This window comes from Lolium rigidum, chromosome 1 (assembly GCF_022539505.1).
Source record: "Lolium rigidum isolate FL_2022 chromosome 1, APGP_CSIRO_Lrig_0.1, whole genome shotgun sequence".
Taxonomy (NCBI): Eukaryota; Viridiplantae; Streptophyta; class Magnoliopsida; order Poales; family Poaceae; genus Lolium; species Lolium rigidum.
The window spans coordinates 333,000,264-333,021,944 of NC_061508.1; the positions used below are offsets into that span (position 1 = coordinate 333,000,264).

Sequence of the window (21,681 nt, forward strand, 5' to 3'; positions counted from 1 at the left end):
GATCCATCAAAGTTCATAGTCCAAGTTCTCGATAAATCTGGGGGTCCCGTGTTTTGCAGCTCCATCCACTCTGTAATGAAATCTGGCAAAACTTGCGACTTGATTGCTTTTCTTTTTTCATACGTGATGTCCCGAGGGGAAAGTTCTATTCCCCAAAGGGAGACACGCCCTGTAGCTTCTGGATTGTTCAGTATATTTGAGAGAGGTGCTTCATTGACTACTATTATCGGGTGTGCCGAAAAATAGTGGCGCAACTTTCTTGCTGTTGTAATCACTCCATATGCTAGCTTCTGGTACTGCGGGTACCGCTGTTTAGAAGGCGATAAAACTTCACTGATGAAATATACCGGCCTTTGCACTCCATGGAGTTTTCCTTCTTCCTCTCTTTCAACGACTAACACCGTGCTAACCACCTGGGGTGTGGCTGCAATGTACAGCAGGAGAGGTTCCTTTTCCTTCGGCGCCACCAAGATTGGTGGTGTCGAGATTGTGCGTTTCAAATCCTCGAAAGCTCTATCGGCTTCTTCGTTCCACTGGAATTTCTCCCCTTGCTTTATTAAAGCGTAGAACGGTAATGCTTTTTCTCCCAGCCTGGCGACGAATCTGCTTAAAGCTGCGACTCGCCCAGTTAATTGCTGTATTTCTTTCAACTTTGTTGGCTTCCTCATTGTTACGATAGCTTGTATTTTGTCGGGATTAGCTTCGATCCCTCTTGCTGAAACTAGAAACCCCAGAAGTTCTCCTGCTGGGACGCCGAAGGAGCACTTTGTCGGGTTCAGCTTGAGGCAGAATTTGTCGAGGTTGTCAAAGGTTTCCTTGAGATCCTCGATCAGCGTCGCCCCCTTTTTTGACGTTATGACGATGTCGTCGATGTACACTTGCACATTTTTTCCAATCTGTGTCGCCAACACTTCTGCATCATCCTCTGATATGTTGCTCCCGCGTTTTTCAGACCAAAGGGCATTGTTCTATAGCAAAACACGCCGTAAGGTGTGATGAACGCTGTTTTTTACTTCATCTTCTTCTTTTAATCTGATCTGGTTATAACCAGAATATGCGTCCAAAAAGGAAAGATGTTCACATCCTGCCGTGGAGTCGATAATTTGGTCGATCCTCGGGAGGGAAAAGTGATCCTTTGGACAATGTTACTTGAGACACGTAAAGTCGACGCACATGCGAAGGACCTTAGTGTTTTTCTTCGGCACCAACACTGGATTTGCTACCCATGTGGCCTCTGTGTGCAGCTCCTTGATAAAACCAGCTTCTCTTAGTCGATCAATTTCTGACGAGCATAGCCTTGCGGTTTGGTTCCGAAAACGTCGCAAAGGTTGTTTGATTGGTCTCGCTAGTGGATCCAAGTTTAGTTGGTGCTCGGCAAGTTCCCTGGGTACTCCTGGCATGTCAGCTGGACACCATGCGAAGATTTTCCAGTTCTCACGGAGGAACTCGACGAGCACGCTTTCCTATGCGAGGTCCATGTCGTTTGCGACGGACGTCGTCTTCTTCGGGTCTGTCGGGTGAATCTGCACCTCCTTAGAATTTTTCTCAGTATTGAAAGTTGATTCTTTATTTGGCCTTCCCACGTCTGGCAGCACGTCATAGTCAGTCATGAGCCTTGACGCCAAATATTCAGCTTGCATCCCGAAAGTTTCTGATATTCGATGAAAATCCTTATCACATTTATCGGCTAGGGCGAAGCTTCCTTTGACTGTGATTGGCCCCTTGGGTCCAGGCATCCTCCACAACAGGTACGTGTAATGTGGTACCGCCATAAATCTAGCATATGCTGGTCGTCCCAACAGAGCGTGGTACTGTGACGGGAAATCTACGACTTCAAATTCCAACTTCTCGATCCTGTAATTTTCTCGGGTCCCAAACTGAACGTCGAGATTAATCTTCCCCAGCTGATAGCTTGGCTTCTCTGGTGTGATACCGTGGAATCTCGTGTCTGTTGGCTTCAGGTTTGCTAGGGATATGTTCATCTTCCTTAATGTATCTGCGTACATAAGGTTTAAGCTGCTGCCGCCATCTATAAACACACGAGATACGTCAAATCCTGCGATGACCGCTGGTAGTATGAGTGCTGACTGCCCTGGTCGAGGAACTTGCTGTGGATGATCCGCTATGGTGAAGCCAATGTCTTGCCCTGACCAATTAAGATACTCGACTGTTGGTGGAGTCATTTTTTCTGCCATAAACACCTGTCGCGAGATTACTTTCTGAGCTCTATTGGATGGCCTTCCCTTCTGAATCATCGAGACCGCTCCGTTAGAGTTAGGATCCACGTAAGGCGGTGGTGGAGGTGCTGCCGCTATTCTGAGCTGATGTCGATTGTCGTCCGTAATCGCGGGAGGAGGTGGCAAGTGAATCTCACTCCTTGGTTCTCGAGGACTTCTTTGTGCTGCCTGAGCATTAGCATGCCCTGCGTACCTTAGCATTGCCTGGAAATTGCGACAATCCTTCTGCAGATGTCCTGACTGTCTTTTTCCGTTGCTGTCTAGGAAAAAATGCATCTGACACGGCCCGTTCATCATCTCTTCGGGAGACACGAAGGGCCTCTGGAACCTTGGCCCGCTATTTTGCCTATTGTTTCTAGAGTCATCTCTATTGTCGCCTCGTTGCTCGTTGCTTCTCTGGTACTCATCTCTGTTGTTTCCTCCTGCGCTCGCTCGGAAACCAGCCGAGATTTGTCCTGGAGCATCATAGCTCGAGTACTGCCGAGGAAATCGTCGCCTTGGTTGATAATTTCGACCGCGGTCTTCCTCTGGCGACCTATGTCGTTTGTTGTGAACAGCATCTTCTCCATCTGCCCATCTGTTTGCTATTTCCATTAACGCGGATACTGTCTTTGGATTGGTCCTCCCCAAATCCTCGACAAAATCTCCACGCCTGATCCCTGCGACAAACGCATCTATTGCTCTCTCGTCAGATATATTTTCTGCCGAGTTTTTGATGATATTCCACCTTTGGATATATTTTCTCATTGGCTCGTCTGGCTTTTGTCGGCACGCTCTCAGCTCCTCTAATGACGCAGGTTTTTTACATGTGGACCGGAAGTTCTTGACGAACACGTCCTCGAAGCTATCCCAGCTATCGATAGATCCTGGAGGAAGTTTCTTGATCCAAGATCGTGCGGCTCCACTCAGATGCACCTGGATGCTTTGCATAGCTGTTGCTCTGGTTCCTCCTGTGAGCTTCACCGTCTCGAGATAATCGATTAGCCAATCCTCTGGATCTTGAAGGCCGTCGAATTTCTTGAAGTTATCGGGTAACTTGAATCCTGAAGGGACTCGAGTTTTTCGAACTCTCCTTGTGAAGCATGGCAACCCACACATATCCTCGTCGTTTAGCTCTGGGGACTGCCGATGTTCCCTTCTACTTTGTCGCGCTCTGTCGACCCTTGCTTGTGCTGCAGCGTCCCTTGCTCCACTTGGTCCTTCGGGAGCTGCTGCTATTGCTGCCGCAGGTCGTGGACTATTTTGCCTTGCTGTTCCTTCGGGAGGTGTTGATACAAACGCCGTCCCCATGGCTCCAACTCCTGCCATTGCCATGTTGTACAATGCCTCCCTTGGATCTCCTGGGGGTGGCCTGGATGCAAGGATGAAAGCTTGTGTCGCCATATACCCAGCTTCTGGTGTCTTGGGGATGATGTTTCCTCTCGTGTCTATCGACATAAAAGACATGTCGAGGTTTTGAACCAAGTGCTCTGTTTCTCCTTCAGGTACGTTTTGCAACCTTGATCTTGCTCTGTTCCGAGCTTCCCTGTGGCTATCACCCGAAGTTCTAGATTGTCGACTCAGCTCTGCCCTTCGCCTACTTGACGCAGAGGCTGCCTCCTTTCTTCTGTTTAACTCAGTTGTCTGTTTTTCCAATTCCCTTGCAGCTCGTGCGAGCCTGTATTGATATGCTTGTAATTCTTCTGGCGTGGTTGTGGTGACCATTGGTTCTGAGCCATCCATGGCCCTTGCGGCTCTATCCCATGCTGTTTGCGGAAGTTGGACTCTGTCTCGCGGCTGTGGCCCGATATATTTGTTGCCTAGGCCTCGTCGCAAATCAGAGGGATCGACGTATGGATTTCCCAAATCGTCGAAAGCCTCAGATGTTTCCTCCTGATCACGACTTGGCTCTCCAATGATATAAATCTGATGATACTTTGTATTCAGATCTATGTTGGGTTTGGTGACACCATCATGAAGATTGGCGAAGACCTTGCCCACTGTAGTAGATTTGTCGATGAAATCGTAGCTGTCGACACTGCTTGAGCCATCGCTTATATAGGAGTCCGCGAGATGACTCAAACGACATGTCGCCGAAGATCTTGGCAAGTTTTTCTCTTGCTGCGAGTGCCGATGAAGCGTGACGGCGAAGTTTCTTCCTCTCCCGATTCTCGTTGACGATGTATAGCTTGAAAAATCGGAATCGACCGCCGACGATCCCGACGAAATCGGAATTTCGACACGATACGATCCCTCTTTCTCGACGCGAAAGTGAAATCTTCCGAACGTCATCTCCATAGGCTCCTCCAGATATGCATATGCATCCAAACGGGAGGGCGGGTGAGGAACAAAATCGACAAGACCAGTTGCGATCTGTTTACCTCGATCCATTGCGTTGCTTGCGGTTGATGAAGTCGACGATCTTGAACGTGCCATCGAAATCAGATCCTTGACGCCTCTAGTCTCCACAGACGGCGCCAATTGACAAGGTATTAACTTGTCAATGCCTACGGGTTGTAGACTAGGGTTTAGTTGGAAGTAGAGGCAAGTAGATCTCGAAGGTTTCAGCCGAAAAGTACTCGACGATTATGAAAACTAGGGTTTGAGAGACAGTGATTCGATGCTTTCTTTGTCCCTCGACTCCCCCTTATATAGGAGGCGGAGCCGGGGGATTCGTATTGTACAAGTTACAGAGTCCGGGAGGGTTTCTAACTCATCCCACAAGATTACAAATAATGCTTCCTATTACAACTCTAGCTTTCCTTAATAATATCTTGGGCTTCCGAATCTTCTTATTCTTCGGGTAGTGGGCCTTCAGTAAACCCCGGGTACTATCTTCGGCAGGCCCATTTGGGATGCCTATGTCACCCGGGAAATACCCAAATTCGAAAAAAGAATGTTATTCTATTCTAACTAATGCAGGTTGCTTTTACTTCTGTTGAAAAAAACATTTACATGTAGGATATAACAATATTACAGCACAGCAACAGTTTATCTTCACTACATAGCAGGCTAAAAACACTTCCAGAATCTGATGCACAACAGAATACAAAATCTGACGCACAACAGAATACAAAATCTGACGCACAAAAGAATATAAACAATTGGTGCCTCTTACAGAGAAGCCAACCTATGGAAGGGACTTAACAACCGGTTAGAACCTGACTTCTGTGGCACATGCGGCTGAACTGCTGCTGGTGTTAGATAGTTACTACCGTCGTAGCATACTTGGCCTGGCCCAGGATTGCTTCGAAGTTGCTCACATATTTCTGGAGAAACAGAATCTGAGTACCCTTCTACAAGTGAACAATTCCATGGACTCATAGATTTGGCACTGAGAGTAACATTTGATAAGCAAATATTGCTGAAGCTGTCCCCCTGGATACCCTGGAACATTCCTGCGACCCCAATATTGACACCAACGACGTCCTTGATAGTTATATTGCTTATGATTGGGAGCGCATATTTGTCATAGTTATCGTCAGGATGTTCACCATAGTTTCCGGTAACCCTGATGGCTATTGAAACATTATCCATTCTCACATCAGCTATGTAAACATTCTTCACGTACCCGCCACGCCCTGGCGCGGTCTTGATTCTGATCCCATGCACCGAATTGATGATGTGGATTCCCTCAGCTCGGATCTCTGATATGCCACCTGACATCTCGCTTCCTAAGGCGATTCCTGAGCTGCTCCTTGTCTGTCCAATGATGTTACGGATGCTAATATTGGAGCTAGGATGAGCAAAAGAAATGCCGTACTCGTCCCACCCACTCTTGATGACGACTATGTCATCACCATTCCGGATGTAACAATCTTCGATGCAGACATTTGTGGATGAATCTAGATGGGTTTGACGTTGAATTAGTACGGACTGTTCAAGTGTGCTAAATGAAACACAGAGTTGCAAACAAGAACCAAAAAAAAAAGGAAAGATGTAATCTAAACGGTGATGCTAACATGACAAGAATTTCTACTCTGAAGTGTCGGATATTTTTAAAAAGAACAATTTTATGTGATATATCTGGCATTTAGTTTCTGGTGTTTTATCCATTCGAACTGAATCAAAGTTACAGTAAAGCAAAAATCTGATGAAAGATCTCACATCTGAGTATACTCATCACTCTACTTCATATTTCTTTTTTATCATATTTGTTTATTTTATTTAAAGTCATGACAAAAGGTTGATCATTTCTTTATTAGATAGTACCCACTGTAATATGTGCCTCACAAACTCCTAAATGAGAGAAACAAAGAAAGTTAGGGTTGAATATATTCTAAAAAAGAATCAGAATCAGGGATCATGGAGTCACAAAAAATACAAAGTTTGAAGTTGCTTTAATCCCGATTTTTCAAGGGTGCCGATTGAACACACATTCGCAAAGAACTCAAAAAAAAAAAACATGTAATCTAAAATCAGATACATGGCCCAAATTTGTGCTATGAAGTGTCAGATATTTGCAAAAAAAAAAAAAAAACACTTTTGTACACTATATGTGGTATTTCGTCAAAAATCTGATGAAAGATCTCATGTCTGAGTATAGATAATACAAATTCATAAGTCTACTTTATAATCCGTACATTTTTTTCTTTATAAGATTTTGTTTGTTTTATGTAATGTTATGAAAAAGGTTCATCATTTCTTTATAAGATAGTGCCCACTGTAATTTGTGCCTCATGAACTGCTAAATGAGAGAAAAAATGGAAGGCTTGAATATATTGTGAAAAAAAAATCATAATAGGGGATCATGGAATCACAAGAAATTCAAAGTTTCAAAAAATAAAATCAAGCTCACCTGGATCAATTCCGTCGGTGTTCGGTGAACTGATGGGTGCTAGGATCGTGAGATGTTGGACAAGCACTTGGCTGTTTATTTAGCAGAAAAAGCAAGCTAATAAATTTGCAATCCAAATTTCTCCCATCATCTTCGAAATTCCAACGTATAATACAACATATGAATTCTTACAGTATATGTTCTAAATACATCCAAATTTAAGAGAACAAATGTATAGTTCCTCCATCTTTTCAAGGTATGGACAGTCAAGTGCAGCAGTATGTGGCTATCCGTTTCGGTGACCTGTGGCTGGATGTGCCACTTTCTCCACTTGTTAGTGCACTGAGTGAGAGCTAGGAGTCTACAACTGCATCACGAAATGAACCAGAGAAAGAGAAGGAAGTCACTTCAGCACCCAAAGATGGATTTGTTCCAATGCTATCCAAGGCAGCGAAGAGCTTCAAAAGTTGTCGCATATGACTAGCACCTAAGGGTGCATAAGGCTGCTTCTTTAGATTCGGTTCCTCCTGGTTTTGCAAAGTGACTTCAGGCTCCGATGGGGTTCAATGAAACATCACTTGAGGGGTGGACTGTTTCTTGCAAAAAGAGCAGCTCCAATGAAGATAGCTTCGCCGAGGCAGTCCGTTTTGGCTCCGGTCACTCCACCAAGACGTGAAGTAGTCTCTTTGTCTACTACGACGACTAAGGTCGCAGTGCCACTCACTCCTTCCAAACTGAAGGTGGGCGCATCGGCGGACAAAGTTCTGCATGAAGCGTCAGGCAAAAACTCATACAAATCCATGCCAAACACGCCGGCAGCAGCTCATAATGCTTCTGCAGCGAAAAAAAGGAAAAGCCGTGATGGTAGAAAAATCTTAACTTCCTCGACCACGTGGACAACTTCGGGTTGACGCGCCTGAGTTCGTCCCCACGTACACTGAGCCGAATACCAAATGTTCGCTCATGTGGCGCGACGTGTACCTCTCTCCGGAAGATATCAGGATAGGTCATGTCGATTCGACTGCCACAAGTTCAGACCCTTTGTCATCATTAGTACAATTTTCAGGGCCGTTGTTTGAAGGTTCATTTGACCCAGTGCGTCATACGCGGAGGCAAGAAAATACTCGCCGTTCGCCGTTGTTGGGTCCGCCTACGAACGCACCGGGTCAAATGAACCTTTAAACGACGGTCGTGGCAATTGTACTTATGATGACAAAGGTTCTGAAATTGTGGCGGTCGGATTGACATGACCCGTCCTAATATCTTCCGGTGTGAGGTACACACGGCACCACATGAGTGAACGTTTGGTGTTCAGCTTAGTGTACGTGGGGACTGGGGACGAACTCGGGCACGTCAACCTGAAATTGGCCAGGTGGTGGAGGAAGTTCAGTTTTCTGTACCATCACAACTTTTCCTTTTTCCACCGGGGAAACCTTATGGGCTGCTGTCGGCGTGTTTGGCAGGCTTGTATGAGTTTTCGCCTGATGCTTCATGCAGAAAACTTTGTTCGCTGATGCACCCACCTTCAGTTTAGAGGGAGTGAGCGGCGTTGCGACCTTAGTTAGACGAAGAGAGAAGAAACCGATTCATGTCTTGGTGGAGTGAACGGAGCCGAAATAGACTGCCTCAGCGAAGCTACCTTCAATGGAGCTGCTCTTTTTGCATGAACAAGCCACTCCTCAAGAGACGTTTCATTGAACCCCATCGGAACATGAAATGACTTTGCAAAACCAAGAAAGCAGCCTTATGCACCCTTACATATGCGGCAACTTTTGAAGCTTTTGTTGTTGCCCGCATTTTTCTCTTGGCTGGCTGGGATAGCACCGAAACAAATCCATCTTTGGGTGCTGAAGTGACTTCCTTCTTTTTCTCTAGTTCAGTTAGTCTCCCAGCTCTCACTGCAGTAACAAGTGGACCGGGCAGCACATCCAGCCACAGGTCAACGAAACGGACAACGAAGCGAACAGTCAGAAACTGTTGCACTTGACGGTCCATACCTTGGAAAGATGGAGGAACTATATATTAGTTCTCTGAAATTTGGATGTATTCAGAACATATACTGTAAAAATTCATATGTTATACTATATGTTGGAATTTGCAACCCAACTGGTTATGGGTTTAAAAGATATAGCTTTAAAAATTAGAAGGTATAAATTTAGAAAGCGAACCTGCAGTATACAGGATGAATATTCCAAAATGGAGAATCTTTAAAGGTTAAATTAGAAACAACAACTCTGGTCGAGTACATAAATTCAAGGAGAGGTGGCCTGGTATAATTCAATGTGTGGTTGTGAAACCAGTTCCACCAATTTTCTCCTTGGCCATCAATAGTGCCATTAGCACCTAGAAAGTGCACAATTAATACTTAATCATATACTAGCAATTAAACATGATATCCAATAGATATGCATGGTGCAGCTAACAATACTCACGAACCCTTAAAAAACTATAATACTTACCAGATATTATGACATCAGTTAGATTGGAACCAAAAATTAGGCTTTGATGTCTTTTACCAGGGAGTTCTCTACCACGCCCATAGGATGGGAGAGGATCAATAATTGGCCAGTCAGATGAATCCTGCAAACATAATTTACCAAAATGCCATGGCAGTCACACTTCTTGATTTGCTTTTTTTCAGCGGAATTTCATTAGTTTCATATCTTAATATGGGATTCAGTTAATGCTAATTACAGGAATGTTCAAATGTGTCGTTAGCAAAGCATTTTATTGGTTGTTGCTGTATGTGAAAACATGAAAGTGTGAAAACATTGAAGAGGTACAATTGAAACTGAATTGCAAAAATGAGCTAAATTATTATCTGTGACACCATTTGTTGAGTCATCTTACTGGAGATCCAATAATTACTGCATCCTTGTCGAGTGAAACTGTGAGATGACTGATAAGACTAAAACTCCCAGTGAGCCACCTTCCAGCAGGAACAAAGAGCTGTGCCCCGCCTTTGTTTGCAAATGAGGTGAGGTAGAAGATTGCATTCTGGAATGATTTTGTATTAAGAGTAATACCATCTCCAACAGCACCAAACTCGGTTATGGAGACGCTGTGGGGTCGATACACACTTGCTGACAAATCCTGACAGTACATGCTGGATACACTGGTCCATTGGTTCGCAGAAACAATGGTTGCAAACACCAAAAAAACTTGAAATATCTGCAACAAATTCCAACGGGTCAATGTCTCTATAATCATCGAAAAACAGGTATATGGTAAACATAGGAATTGTGTGTCATCTGTCATGTCACGTTGAATCCTAAAATAAGTGATAGCACATGATTGTATATTCGAAGTTGTTTGGTTGCACTACATGACCAACGGATGAACTTTCGTGAAGGATCAGGTCTGTTCCATAGTTTTCATAGAGCCAAGGAAAAAATTAATGAGCCCTGTTTGGAGCTCATAGAGAAATCTGCTCGTGTATAGTTACTGTTCACACTAACAGGTTTTAACGTTCATGTCATCTATCAATAATATTTCTCTTGAATCGGTTGGGCCACAACTCAAAAGATCCATACAATAAATATTTAGCTCAGAATCGTGCCAACAATAAAGTCGGCCTGTTTGGAACACATCAATCTACACACAAGAATAGGAAAAATGCAGGAATTGGATTGTAAATGGATTCATTTATAGGAGAAACGAGGGGAGAGAAAGACGCCATCTCCCCTTGTTTGGACTTCTCATAGGAATTTTAACATGGAGTTTGATGACCTGATGTTTTCAATCCTTCAAACTTTCTGGGAATCCATGGGTCCATTCTTAGAATCCAAATAGCCTGGTAAGAAATTATTTTGCTCCCAGTGAGCCCTAAACAAGACAATATCATTTTCTGGGACTTGCTGAATTCAAGCAAATGTAAAAAGAGAATGTGAACCTCCACTAAACTATAAGGGATTGTTTCAAACTTTCACGTCACCCTCGAAGAGATGTTTCAAGAGAGATGGATACATAAAAGTAGCATGAGTTCAGCTAAGCAAGGTGTATGAAAAACAAGCACTTTTTTAGAAAACGCAAAGCTTGTGTTTCGTTACATTGAAAGAAAGAACATTACACTAAACACCGGCAAACCACCATGTCACTCAAGACAAGACCATGTCCGACGACGGCAAGACAAACATTACACTAAACACCGCCAAACCACCGTTGGCTTAGATGCCATCCATACGCACAAGACGCGACAGACCCACCAACCCTAGAGAGGATGGCAAGCCGGCAACATGGCCTCGCACTTTAGAGACATCCTCGCCACGCCGGGGCGACCTCGGACCCCCACTGAGCTATCCAGATCCGCGAGGACCATTCAGTAGGAGGAGGCCCCAACAGGCCCGGAAGGGCACGAAAGACTTTCGAGCGACGGCTTCTATATAGAAGTGGCAAGAGTCCTACTTGGTGGCAAACAAGACTAAAGTAGCAGTCCACAGCAGCTGCAAAAACCACTTCTATCACCTATAAGGGTATCTGATCCTTCTTCTATGGTTGAATTCGGAGCTTCTAACCAACTTTAGCTTACCGCGCACAACGACGTCCAGAGCAGCCCCCAATCAACCTGACAATCGCAAATAGGTCGATCTTGTTCTGAAGCAGTCTGCCCCGTTGCAGTCTAGAAGAGGAAGAGTACCAAAAGGGAACTCAACAGGAAACAGCACACTTACGTCTGCGGATCTACACATCTTCCTTTTGCTGAAATAGGCTGCTCTCACATTATCTCTTTGTCCCTCACCGTCTATTATCAACATGCAATTGTCATGGGAACAACTAAGCATTGTCGCACTTGAATCACAATCAGACCACAAGATCGGACCTGCATAAATCGCAAATACTCCACAATGCCACCGGACTCGGTTGGAAAATAGCACGGAGTAAGGGAGGAGTAAAGAACAAAACAGAAAATAAAATGAACGGACCAGTTAATTGAACGAGAAGGAATCGCCATAAAATGCAGAACTGTTCAGCTGTTCAGCGCTTTTCCAGAGCAAAGAACGCTAACCGGCACACCAGCAGCAGTGTACGCCACAGAGCTAGGGAGCCGATCCAACAATTGGATAGGGCCCTCGCAAAGAAAAATCTATACTGTATTGGATAGGGAGCACTTTCCAACCCGAGCTCGGATAAATCTATACTGTACGAGGAGAATGTTTGGTCCCTGGTGAACTGGGTCATCCGCTTAATTATTATTACCTATTCTAGTAAGTCTGCACGTGCAACACACGATCTCTAATATTGATCTATATCTTAAAAATGGAGCTACCTTCACCGCTATGTATCACACTCAAAATTCATAGAAGCACAAAATAGATTACATTTAGTTGCAATTTTACGTGTAAATAAAAGATATAGTAAAATAATAGTATTATAAACAAACTTGTACTTAACAAGATTCAGAGAAGACATAATCCAACATCATATGCAAGTATTTACAGGCTATGTCTATGTGGTAATGCACTTAAGCATGTTATGCAGGGACTCTCGCTTCTCTTGATCACAATATCCACAACATTCATGACACAGTTGTCCAGCTCAATCGAGATTACAGCAGGGATAATTGTTGTCAGTCAAAAAAAAATTTAACCTAGCCAATGGCTTTTTCATTGATTAAGTTGCCAGTCATGTTTCCACGTGAGAACACTTGCCTAAGAAAAGAAAAATGAATGAACATATTCAGCTAGGAAGCAATGCATTAGAATCCCAATCAATAAATAGCAGCATGCCTATGGTTTGAATGTTGCTCCCTTTCCAAATCAAATTACAATGGAAAACATCCTTTCTGTCTCAATCTTTTCCCCTTTGAATTTTAGGTTTCAGATTTTCTTGCTATCTGAAACCTGATGCTATTGAGCTTCAGAATTCCTATCCTAGTTAATGCAAGAGAAAAGTTGCTGTTGTTGATATAGAAAGGTGCGACAACAATAAATTTATAGTTGATAGGAGATGCAACTGCTAGGAATGCATTTCGTGTTGGTCAAGCAGAACGCTTGTCTGAATAAGATTTCAACTTTGTTGTAGATATGTTGTATTCCACAAGGGGGTGCAGAGTGCAGGAGAAGCTCTGGCATTGCAAGTTGATAGCCACAGGAGTACAGGACATCCCTGTTATTGCGGTTGATGTGACCTGGGGGTTGAGCACTCTCAGCTAACCGTTGCTCGTGGGCTTGGTGTTCTTAGCTGTGAAGGGCAAGGACTATTCGGTGTATTCGATCCAAGACGGCAAAGACAAAGATACAAAAATGGCCGCTCCATCAAGCTTACACTGAGGAGAAGATACGTTCCAGTCATTCAGTGTGTTCATGTACCGCAACATCTCACGAGTACAATGGTTTAGGAGGTGGTGCAGGAGTGAGTATTCATCGTGCAATACCAATGGGTAACCCAAGTCAGTTGTAGTGTTCATCAGCATTACAGTTTAGTTAAGCATGATAATGACCCACCAGTCTCCTCTCTATCTGTATACCACATAGGGTAGGGTTTGCTACAAACAGAATACAGGTTAGATAAGATCACAATCCTAACCAACTAAGTACAGGCAATCCTAGATATGCTGTGTACATGTTAGTTTATAAGGTTTTAATTCTTGTTCAAACCATTTTGTCAACCAAGAAACTGCAACCAGTTTGGACTTCATTATCCATCGGTTTTAGAACACTTCATATCCATTTGTGTTGGCCGGCGTGATTCTTTGTTTTTCTGCAAATTCCAGTACATGTTTCAACTTTCAACTAATTGAGAAACTCTGAACTGCAGCTAATTTTGAGTCTACCGGAAATTAAGCAAACTTTTGCAGTGGTAGCAAATGTTGTAGACATCGGTAAGTGAACAAGTTGGCGTGTACATTTAGATAAACATTTCTCTAGGTGCAGAATTGGAAATGCTTCTGAAGATAACGATTGACAGGAACAAACTGAATTTGATCGTTTAAACATTTGCTCACATTACTTACAAAGTTCACTCTGCAATGGCAAAATACTTGGGATGGTCCAAAATAATCACGGTATGTGTATCCTGCAAAGTGAAACATCAAAGTAGCTATTAGTTAACATGACTGAGATGGACAACGTCAAGACTCGGTAATGAAATTCCGTCGCATCATTTGCAAGATTATTATATGGTGATGAACCGGCTGTTGAGAGTTTAAATAGTGCTAGGCCTGAAATATAGTGCTAAAATCCAAAGGAATCGGTAACAAACTGTTGGTATCTCCGCATTGCCACTGATGATTGTAAACTCGCAATAGATCCTGCCAATATCCCAGCACCATCTCACTCATCTCTGAAATTAGAGAACAAAAGATCGAAGCAGCAGCCAACAGCACACTTCCTAAATCGAGCTCGCCTCTAGTCTCTCAGCCCCATCGTCATTCTCCAACTGGTTCTTTCCACATCCAGCCCCCTCCCACCACCGACACCACCCCGTCCTAAAGACGAGTAGAAGCTCTGCCAGGGCTCAAACACCCGCCCCCGCCCGCTCACCCGCGAGCTACATCTTGAGCGGCGGCCACACCATGCGCGATATCGGCCCCCCTGCCCCCCTCTCTCTCTCCGCTAAGATATATGTAGGCACAGAGTTTTCGGCAGCATACCACGAGGAGCGGCGTACGGCGGCGTTGTCGGCATCGTGAGCCGGAAGCCGGCGGCGTCCGCGTGGTGGATGGAAGCCGCCGCCACAGCCGCCGGCGACGCGCAGCTGTGGGCGTGGCGGAATTGGCTGGGAAGGACTGCTGCGGATGAGGCGGCGCTGCTGCGGATGCGGCGGCACTGTGAGAGGGCCAGTTGCGGATGCGGCGTGCCCGAGTTGGTGCGGCCGTTTTTCCTTTTTTTTACAATTACACCCACATAGTGCCCTAATAGCAATACGTGTACATCCAACAAAAAAATTAAAGTCTATTCCTTGTAATGGAGAGACCAAAGCATCACTAAAACTCACCAGAAATTCATATACATACTATATTTTTTAAATAACACCTCTAAAAAGAAAATAGTGCACAACCATAAATCATATCTTTTCATCCAGGAGAAAGCCTGCCCTCACAAATGCCTTCAACAATGATATTGCCTGACACAACCAATTCAGGCCAAACCTCGGGTTTTCGCACTGCAAGTGTAGACTCTGAATTTCTCCCATGTTGTGGCCCCACACTACTCCAATTCACTGATCACCAAGCCAAAAGATCATCGCCACCACGACTTGTACCACCATTATTATTCCTCAGATCTTTTATTTTTATTTTTTTAAACGGAGGCAAAAGTGATTCCTCAGATCTCGGCTTTCCTGCCATCCTCCACGGCTGACTTCACCATAGGACTTAAGACATGCCCCACGATGGCAACAAACTTCGTAGCTTCGAATCGCTTCCTCTAAAACCGAACGCTCATAAAAAATATGGTTGCGCGACCAAATCACATACGATCTAGCAATCTCAAAGCATGTCATCAATTCGAGTTTGACGGCGGAGCCTTTCGAAACTCGACACTCCGACCACATCAATGGATACATGCATCAAGCGGATTTTTGTTATGTTGTGAGAGGGATCCTAGGACCAATCCCCCTTTATTTGAAGCTAGGTCATCAGTCCCCTCAACACTGGCCATCACCAGCCGCCAGATCCACTGAAACCAGGCTGAAAAATCGAGGGCGTAGGATCTGGATAGGACTCAAGACCCCAAATTTTAAAAATAAATTTTTGTATATGTCTATATTTATATGTAAATCACATGCTTGTCTTAATTTTTGTAATTTTAAATTTCAAATTCTCAAATTTAATAATAATTATTTATATATTTCTATATTTATATGTATTTCACATGCTCGGCTTATTTTTTGAAATTTATTTAACTTATATATATATATATATGATTATCATTAAATTATTATACCACAATCTTTGAATTTGCAAGTTTTTTAACACTCCATCCGGTTTAAAATAATTGCCAAAAAAGAATTTATCTAGATATGTTTTATGCATCCCTGGCAACAACGTATTTCTAAAACCAAAGTATTACAAAACCATATTATTTTAGGCATCCCTGGCAATACTTCTGTTACATGAAAAGAGGTGTAGAGTTGTTTTTTAATATACTTAAAAAAATAGCACGTTTCGAGGTATAATGAAGTATTAGTATTGCAGTCTTTAGTCATGGTCAAACCAAGATTTTGAAATAGCATGTTTTTTTTGACATGGAAATAGCATGTTATTTCTTCACTAATAGCGTGTTATATACCTTATCTAGACAGTCCATGCTTTAGTAATTTTATTGCTCACTGTGCTATTTGCATGCACGATTTTATTGTGTGCATTTGAAGTAGTGCAGGCTTTCTACGAGTGTCGAGTTGGGCCTGGAGATGCGTTGCCCACACCATGTTATCCTCGCAGCAAAAAAAAAAAATGTTATCCTCGCAGCAGACCAGAAGAGTGAAAAAAAGGAGGTGAGGGTAGAATCGGAAGAAAGCCAGTGAGCTGTTCCTCTCGGTCTCTGTCTCTCCTCTCCCCCACTCCCGACTCTGCCTTCCCGAGTCGTCGCCTCGCAGCACGCCAATCCCCGCCCGCCCATCCCTCCCCGGATTCTCCACCGTCCAATCGCCTCCGCCGCCGGCCCCCTCCCTCCGCAGCTCCTCCCGGCAGCTCCCGCCCCAGGTACGTGCCCCGCGCGCGCCCTGCCCGCCCAGCTCCAGGCTGCTTGCTTGCTTTCTTGCTAGGGTTGCGCCTGGACATTTCTTGTCGGCTGCCGTCGTTCCGTGAGCTGGCGACGAGTCCATGTCGCTTGGTTGCTGCTCCTGCTTGCTGAATTTCGGAGGCGATTAGTGATCTCGGCAGGGGGTGTAGTCCGTGAATTGCTGCCATGTTCGTGCGAGGCCCGTGTAGGTTAGGCTAGTTTGGGGAGGAATGCGTCGGTAGGGAAGCTTCGCTGCCACGTCTTAGTATCATCTGTGGGTCGTTCGCGTCAGTGAACCTCGGGTATGCATCGAGAAAGTTTTAATTTTGCTCCCGGCTGGAGTTTTGGGACCTGCAGTCTCAGACCTCAGCTGCAGAAATGTAGAAAGGGGCAAATTAACCTTAGGTTCGTTCGTGTGAGTGAAGCTTTGGTTTGTATCAAGAAACTTCAGTTTTGCTGCTTGATGGATATTTTTGGCTCTGCAGTACTCACACTCAGCTATAGGCAGGGGCAAATTTACCTCAAGTTATGCAGGTTATCTATGTGGTGTGCATGTTATTAGATAGCAATGTTTAACATTCTGTGGCTTGGTTATACATGCAGGGAACAGTGGGGGCGCTGAGGAGGACATTCTCTTGCTGGACAAGGGATACTTATCAGAAACTCTGCTATATTAGCATCTGCCAGAAAACGGACACTTTCCAGAAACTCTGCTACTAGCGTTAGGTATTTGAAGATGATCGAGGGGGCAAGATTTCACAATATGCTAGGCGGCGGTGGCGGTATGGGTGGCGGCGGTGGCAGGGGAAAGCTGGAAAACGAGAGCAACGGCTTCTACGACATGCCGTACTACCACAAGGTCGGGGAGAGTTCCCACATGTCGGTGGATAGCTCCGACAACATGAACTCGATGAACTTCGTTGGCGGCTCGGTTGCCATGTCGGTGGACAACAGCAGCGTGGCCTCCAACGAGTCGCGCACCGTCATGCTCAACCACCCGGGCCTCCGTGATGCTCCGACGCCGAACTATTCTGTCTGCAACAGCGTCATCTACCCGAACCGGGCTGCTGCGTCTGTTCTGAAGGAGGATGCGTTGGCTCGGGTTTTGATGGACCCGACTCATCCGACGGAGATACTTACTAACTATGAGGAGTGGACCATTGATCTGGGGAAGCTGGACATGGGAGCTCCTTTTGCTCAAGGGGCCTTTGGGAAGCTATATCGGGGAACTTACAATGGGGAAGATGTTGCCATTAAGCTGCTGGAGAAGCCTGAGAATGATCTAGAGAGAGCACAGTTGATGGAACAGCAATTTGTGCAAGAAGTGATGATGTTGTCAACATTGAGGCACCCAAATATTGTGAGGTTCATCGGGGCATGCAGGAAGTCGATTGTTTGGTGTATCATTACCGAGTACGCAAAAGGTGGCTCTGTCAGGCAGTTCCTTGCCCGACGGCAGACCAAGTCTGTGCCCCTGAGATTGGCAGTGAAACAGGCACTTGATGTTGCCCGGGGAATGGCATATGTGCATGCCCTGGGGTCTATTCACAGGGATCTGAAGTCAGACAACCTTCTAATTTCAGCAGACAAATCAATCAAGATTGCTGACTTTGGAGTTGCTCGAATTGAGGTAAAAACCGAGGGAATGACTCCAGAGACAGGGACCTACCGCTGGATGGCACCGTAAGTCAATTGCAACTACTACAGATGTATTAATTGTGCAAATGCCTGTCAATTATTCTTATGTCTTATGTGTTCACAGGGAGATGATCCAGCACAGGCCTTATGATCACAAAGTCGATGTGTATAGCTTTGGGATTGTCTTGTGGGAGCTCATGACCGGCATGCTCCCCTTCACAAACATGACGGCTGTTCAGGCAGCCTTTGCTGTCGTAAACAAGAATGCCCGTCCACCAATCCCACAAGATTGTCTGCCTTCTCTAAGCCACATCATGACTCGCTGTTGGGACGCAAATCCTGAAGTCCGCCCGTCATTTAACGAGGTTGTGACCATGCTTGAGACTGCTGAGATGGAAGTCGTTAGCAATGTCCGTAAAGCACGGTTCCGCTGCTGTATCTCTGAGCCCATGACCACCGACTAAGATTAGTGCAGGATCCATAGTACCAGAAATGAAAAAGGGGAAGAAGAAAGAGAGTGAGTGAGAAAGGAGATGTTGCAATCTCGATGTATAGGCCACACTGATGCACTCGGGATTTGTGTGCCGATCCCAAGGTCTGATCCCTGTGCTAAGGTTTCTTACACTGCTGCTTTCTATCTTGTCTTAGCTGCATGGGTTGGGGTGATTGCTTGTCAAATATGGATGCTACTTTGTACTGTTTTTTTGGGAGGATGCTATCTGGTATTGTTAGCAATGATCTATCGTATGTATTCTCGAAAACAAAAGAGCTGTCGTGTGTTAATAACAGCTGCATATTCGAGTTGCCTTCTAGCCATTGTGTAATTGTGTGTTCATTGTCTGAAATTTCGAGCTACCTGAGGTTATTATCTCCTGGTTTTGTTGATTGGAGGCGACTACAAGTATTGCAGTTCGTGTGCCACCAAGTCTACTTCATATTATTCTCATCTGATTATTTGTCTTTCTGGATAAACTATTGTCTGCGTCGAGATTGCTGTCTGTCTACCTCTATGTGCTTGTTCATAATGTACAGCTGAGTCGAGATTGCTGCTTGTCTACCTGTTCTTCAGTTCAGAGTTTGCTGGGATGACACAAGACCTGACCGATGGCCTTCTGGGTCATTTACTGTCTTTGTCGAAAGCTCCAAAGTGTACTGCCGAGTCATTTACTTGCTGTCTTTCTGGATCATTTACTGCATTGATAAAAGCTCTAACTCTCTAAGCCGAAATGAACTGTTGGGTCGAGAATGGTCGCCTATTTCTGCCTCGGTTCAGCCTGCTGGGCTGACACAGAACCATATGAATTTACGGCAATCTCCATGTTCTATGCCATCGATCAGTATTAGTGTATTACTGACATATGGTAAATACGTACGTACGTACGTGTTCAAATCCGATTCCAGTTCAATAAATCATGGCAATTCCAAAGGAATAGCGATTCAATCGCTATGCTGTGTCACTTGGATGTGTTCATAGAGATCTGAAGTCAGATAATCCTCTAATTCAGCAGACAAATCAATCAAGATTGCAGACATTGGAGTTGCTTGAATTTACCAACTGCTGGATGGCACTGTAAGTCAATTGCGACCAGTAACATGTTTTATACTATGTGAAAATGTCTGTCAAATATGCGTATGTCCTCCGTCTTTAGAAGGGAATTTGAGGCATGTCAAGCCCTATTAAGCATTGCATCAAAATAAACCATATGCTCCTTTGCATCAAAATAAACCAATTACTACATTATGAATGATGGGCATCGAGTCGAGTTAACGAGACAATGACAATGATGTTGCATGGAACCGAAACTATGAATATGATGGGCTTCCAACCTGACACAGTAAAGCCAAAACATAAAAAAAAACACTAAAACTCATCTCTGAAACCATAATCAATTCATTTATTTTTTCAATCAAAGTTCACAAAATCAGACTCAACCCATATATTGGTGTTTTCCCATGGAAATTCTCTTAACTGATTACACCGTTAGCTAGACGACTTTTCAACTAGATTGGAACTAAGGTTGGAATATAAGGGATTACATCAAAGCCGTTGAAAGTTGTGTTTGAGCATTCAACAATCGTGTCGGTGTCGGGGTTGTGATACTTCAAGGTTTGCATGCCAATCATATGCTTAGAACCTTCACTAATATGTCGCCAAAGGAAGTGTGATATGTGTTGAAACACTTTCCTGTCATCGAACGCACTTGTACATAACGGAAAGTTGAGTACATGACGTCGAAACCATAGTGGCTGATTGACATCCTCGCAGATCCATATCTCGACTGACTCGTCGGTTCGACGTGCCAGGGCTAGCTCGCCATGCAGCTCTGCTAGTCTAGATTCCTCGTAGTGGCGTCCAGGATACCATTGGGGTCCTGCCATGATGCTGAATAACTTATCTTCCAAGCCAAAGCGGACAAAGCTTGACTCGTGTGGAACATACCTATTATGATACATAGGCAACCTAAGATCGACCATCCAAATCAAGGATCCCTTGAAAAAGGTCGCCGTCCGTTCATTTATGAAAGGGTACGGCGGCTTGGCAGCAGTCTCACGCCAGCAATGGTCCTCCCCGACCGTAAACACCTCCATCCTCAAGCTATAGGACTCCACACGGAAGAAATGAGCGATCTTGTAGGCGCCTGAGCTAGGGTTGCGTCCAAAGCCGTATACGTTCGGGCCTCGAGTGTCGGTGTTGTTGGTGCTTGGCAGCGTCAGCCTGCGCCGCGTGGCCGGGTTGAGCACATGCACGGTACCCTCGAAGTCTGGCAGCATGACGAGCCCGTCACAATGCGCGAACCCATGCCTCTTCCATAAACCCTGCACGGGGAACCAGGCCATGTCGTGCACGAGCGTCGCCACACCATGTTGCCGCTGGTTCTCCTCCCACAGGTACAGCCCCGGGATTGCGTATTCCTTCATGAGGTCCACGTCGGGGTGAAAGATTGTGATGTATGGTGCGATGAGGAGGCTGGAGGGCCTCCTCTTTTGCTGTCGAAGTCGGCGGGTGTGCGCCTCGGAGAAGGAGGTGTCGCCGGAGACGGTGTCCCGCCATGCCTTGCAGACGCACCTGAAACGCAGAAGCGACTTGACGGGCAATCGGACGAGGATCTCCGACACGATCAGCTCATGAGGCAGGTACCGCGTCGGCGGCAGCCTCCTCGTCTCGTCGTCCTCCACGTCCATGGCCAGATTCATCGATCGAACTACAAACACCCCTCGGCGTTGACGGGAGCGTTAAGTTGGGTGTATACGTGTGTTCCCCGTTTGCAGTAGTCGTTCGAGCCGGATACGTTTCGCTGCTTCTCCGAGCAGCACACGTACGTGTTCAGATCCGGTTCCAGCTCAATAATTCCAGGTTATGAAGGAATAGTGATCCGATCGCCGTGTT

General features: G+C 45.0%; 3 protein-coding genes across 3 annotated transcripts; 1 reads left to right on the top strand and 2 right to left on the bottom strand.

Moving 5' to 3' along the window:
• Positions 1–5,149: 5,149 nt before the first annotated feature.
• Positions 5,150–13,984, bottom strand: LOC124699992 (probable polygalacturonase). Its single transcript, XM_047232201.1, has 7 exons — positions 13,946–13,984; positions 11,664–11,812; positions 9,844–10,164; positions 9,453–9,573; positions 9,162–9,336; positions 7,015–7,085; positions 5,150–6,061 (listed from the first exon to the last, which is right to left on the bottom strand). Exons 2-7 carry the CDS (start codon positions 11,772–11,774, stop codon positions 5,331–5,333), a joined length of 1,530 nt encoding a protein of 509 aa, XP_047088157.1. The 5' UTR covers positions 11,775–11,812; positions 13,946–13,984; the 3' UTR covers positions 5,150–5,330.
• Positions 13,985–17,376: 3,392 nt separating this feature from the next.
• On the top strand, positions 17,377–19,161 carry LOC124700004 (serine/threonine-protein kinase STY13-like). Its single transcript, XM_047232210.1, has 2 exons — positions 17,377–18,338; positions 18,418–19,161. Exons 1-2 carry the CDS (start codon positions 17,392–17,394, stop codon positions 18,755–18,757), a joined length of 1,287 nt encoding a protein of 428 aa, XP_047088166.1. The 5' UTR covers positions 17,377–17,391; the 3' UTR covers positions 18,758–19,161.
• A 645-nt stretch (positions 19,162–19,806) lies between these two features.
• Positions 19,807–21,476, bottom strand: LOC124663502 (F-box/kelch-repeat protein At3g23880-like). The gene is made up of 2 exons (XM_047201200.1): positions 20,533–21,476; positions 19,807–19,861 (listed from the first exon to the last, which is right to left on the bottom strand). Exons 1-2 carry the CDS (start codon positions 21,474–21,476, stop codon positions 19,807–19,809), a joined length of 999 nt encoding a protein of 332 aa, XP_047057156.1.
• Between the last annotated feature and the right edge of the window lie 205 nt (positions 21,477–21,681).

Coding starts and splice junctions, on each gene's coding strand:
- LOC124699992 (XM_047232201.1), bottom strand. CDS start 11,774: ATGCTTAGTTGTTCCCATGACAATTGCATGTTGATAATAGACGGTGAG. Junction 9,574..9,843: donor CAGTAATTATTGGATCTCCA/GTAAGATGACTC, acceptor TTATGTTTGCAG/GATTCATCTGACTGGCCAAT. Junction 7,086..9,161: donor ATTCATCCTGTATACTGCAG/GTTCGCTTTCTA, acceptor CTAAATAAACAG/CCAAGTGCTTGTCCAACATC.
- LOC124700004 (XM_047232210.1), top strand. CDS start 17,392: ATGATCGAGGGGGCAAGATTTCACAATATGCTAGGCGGCGGTGGCGGT. Junction 18,339..18,417: donor ACCTACCGCTGGATGGCACC/GTAAGTCAATTG, acceptor ATGTGTTCACAG/GGAGATGATCCAGCACAGGC.
- LOC124663502 (XM_047201200.1), bottom strand. CDS start 21,476: ATGGACGTGGAGGACGACGAGACGAGGAGGCTGCCGCCGACGCGGTAC. Junction 19,862..20,532: donor GATGTCAATCAGCCACTATG/GTTTCGACGTCA, acceptor ATTGACTTACAG/TGCCATCCAGCAGTTGGTAA.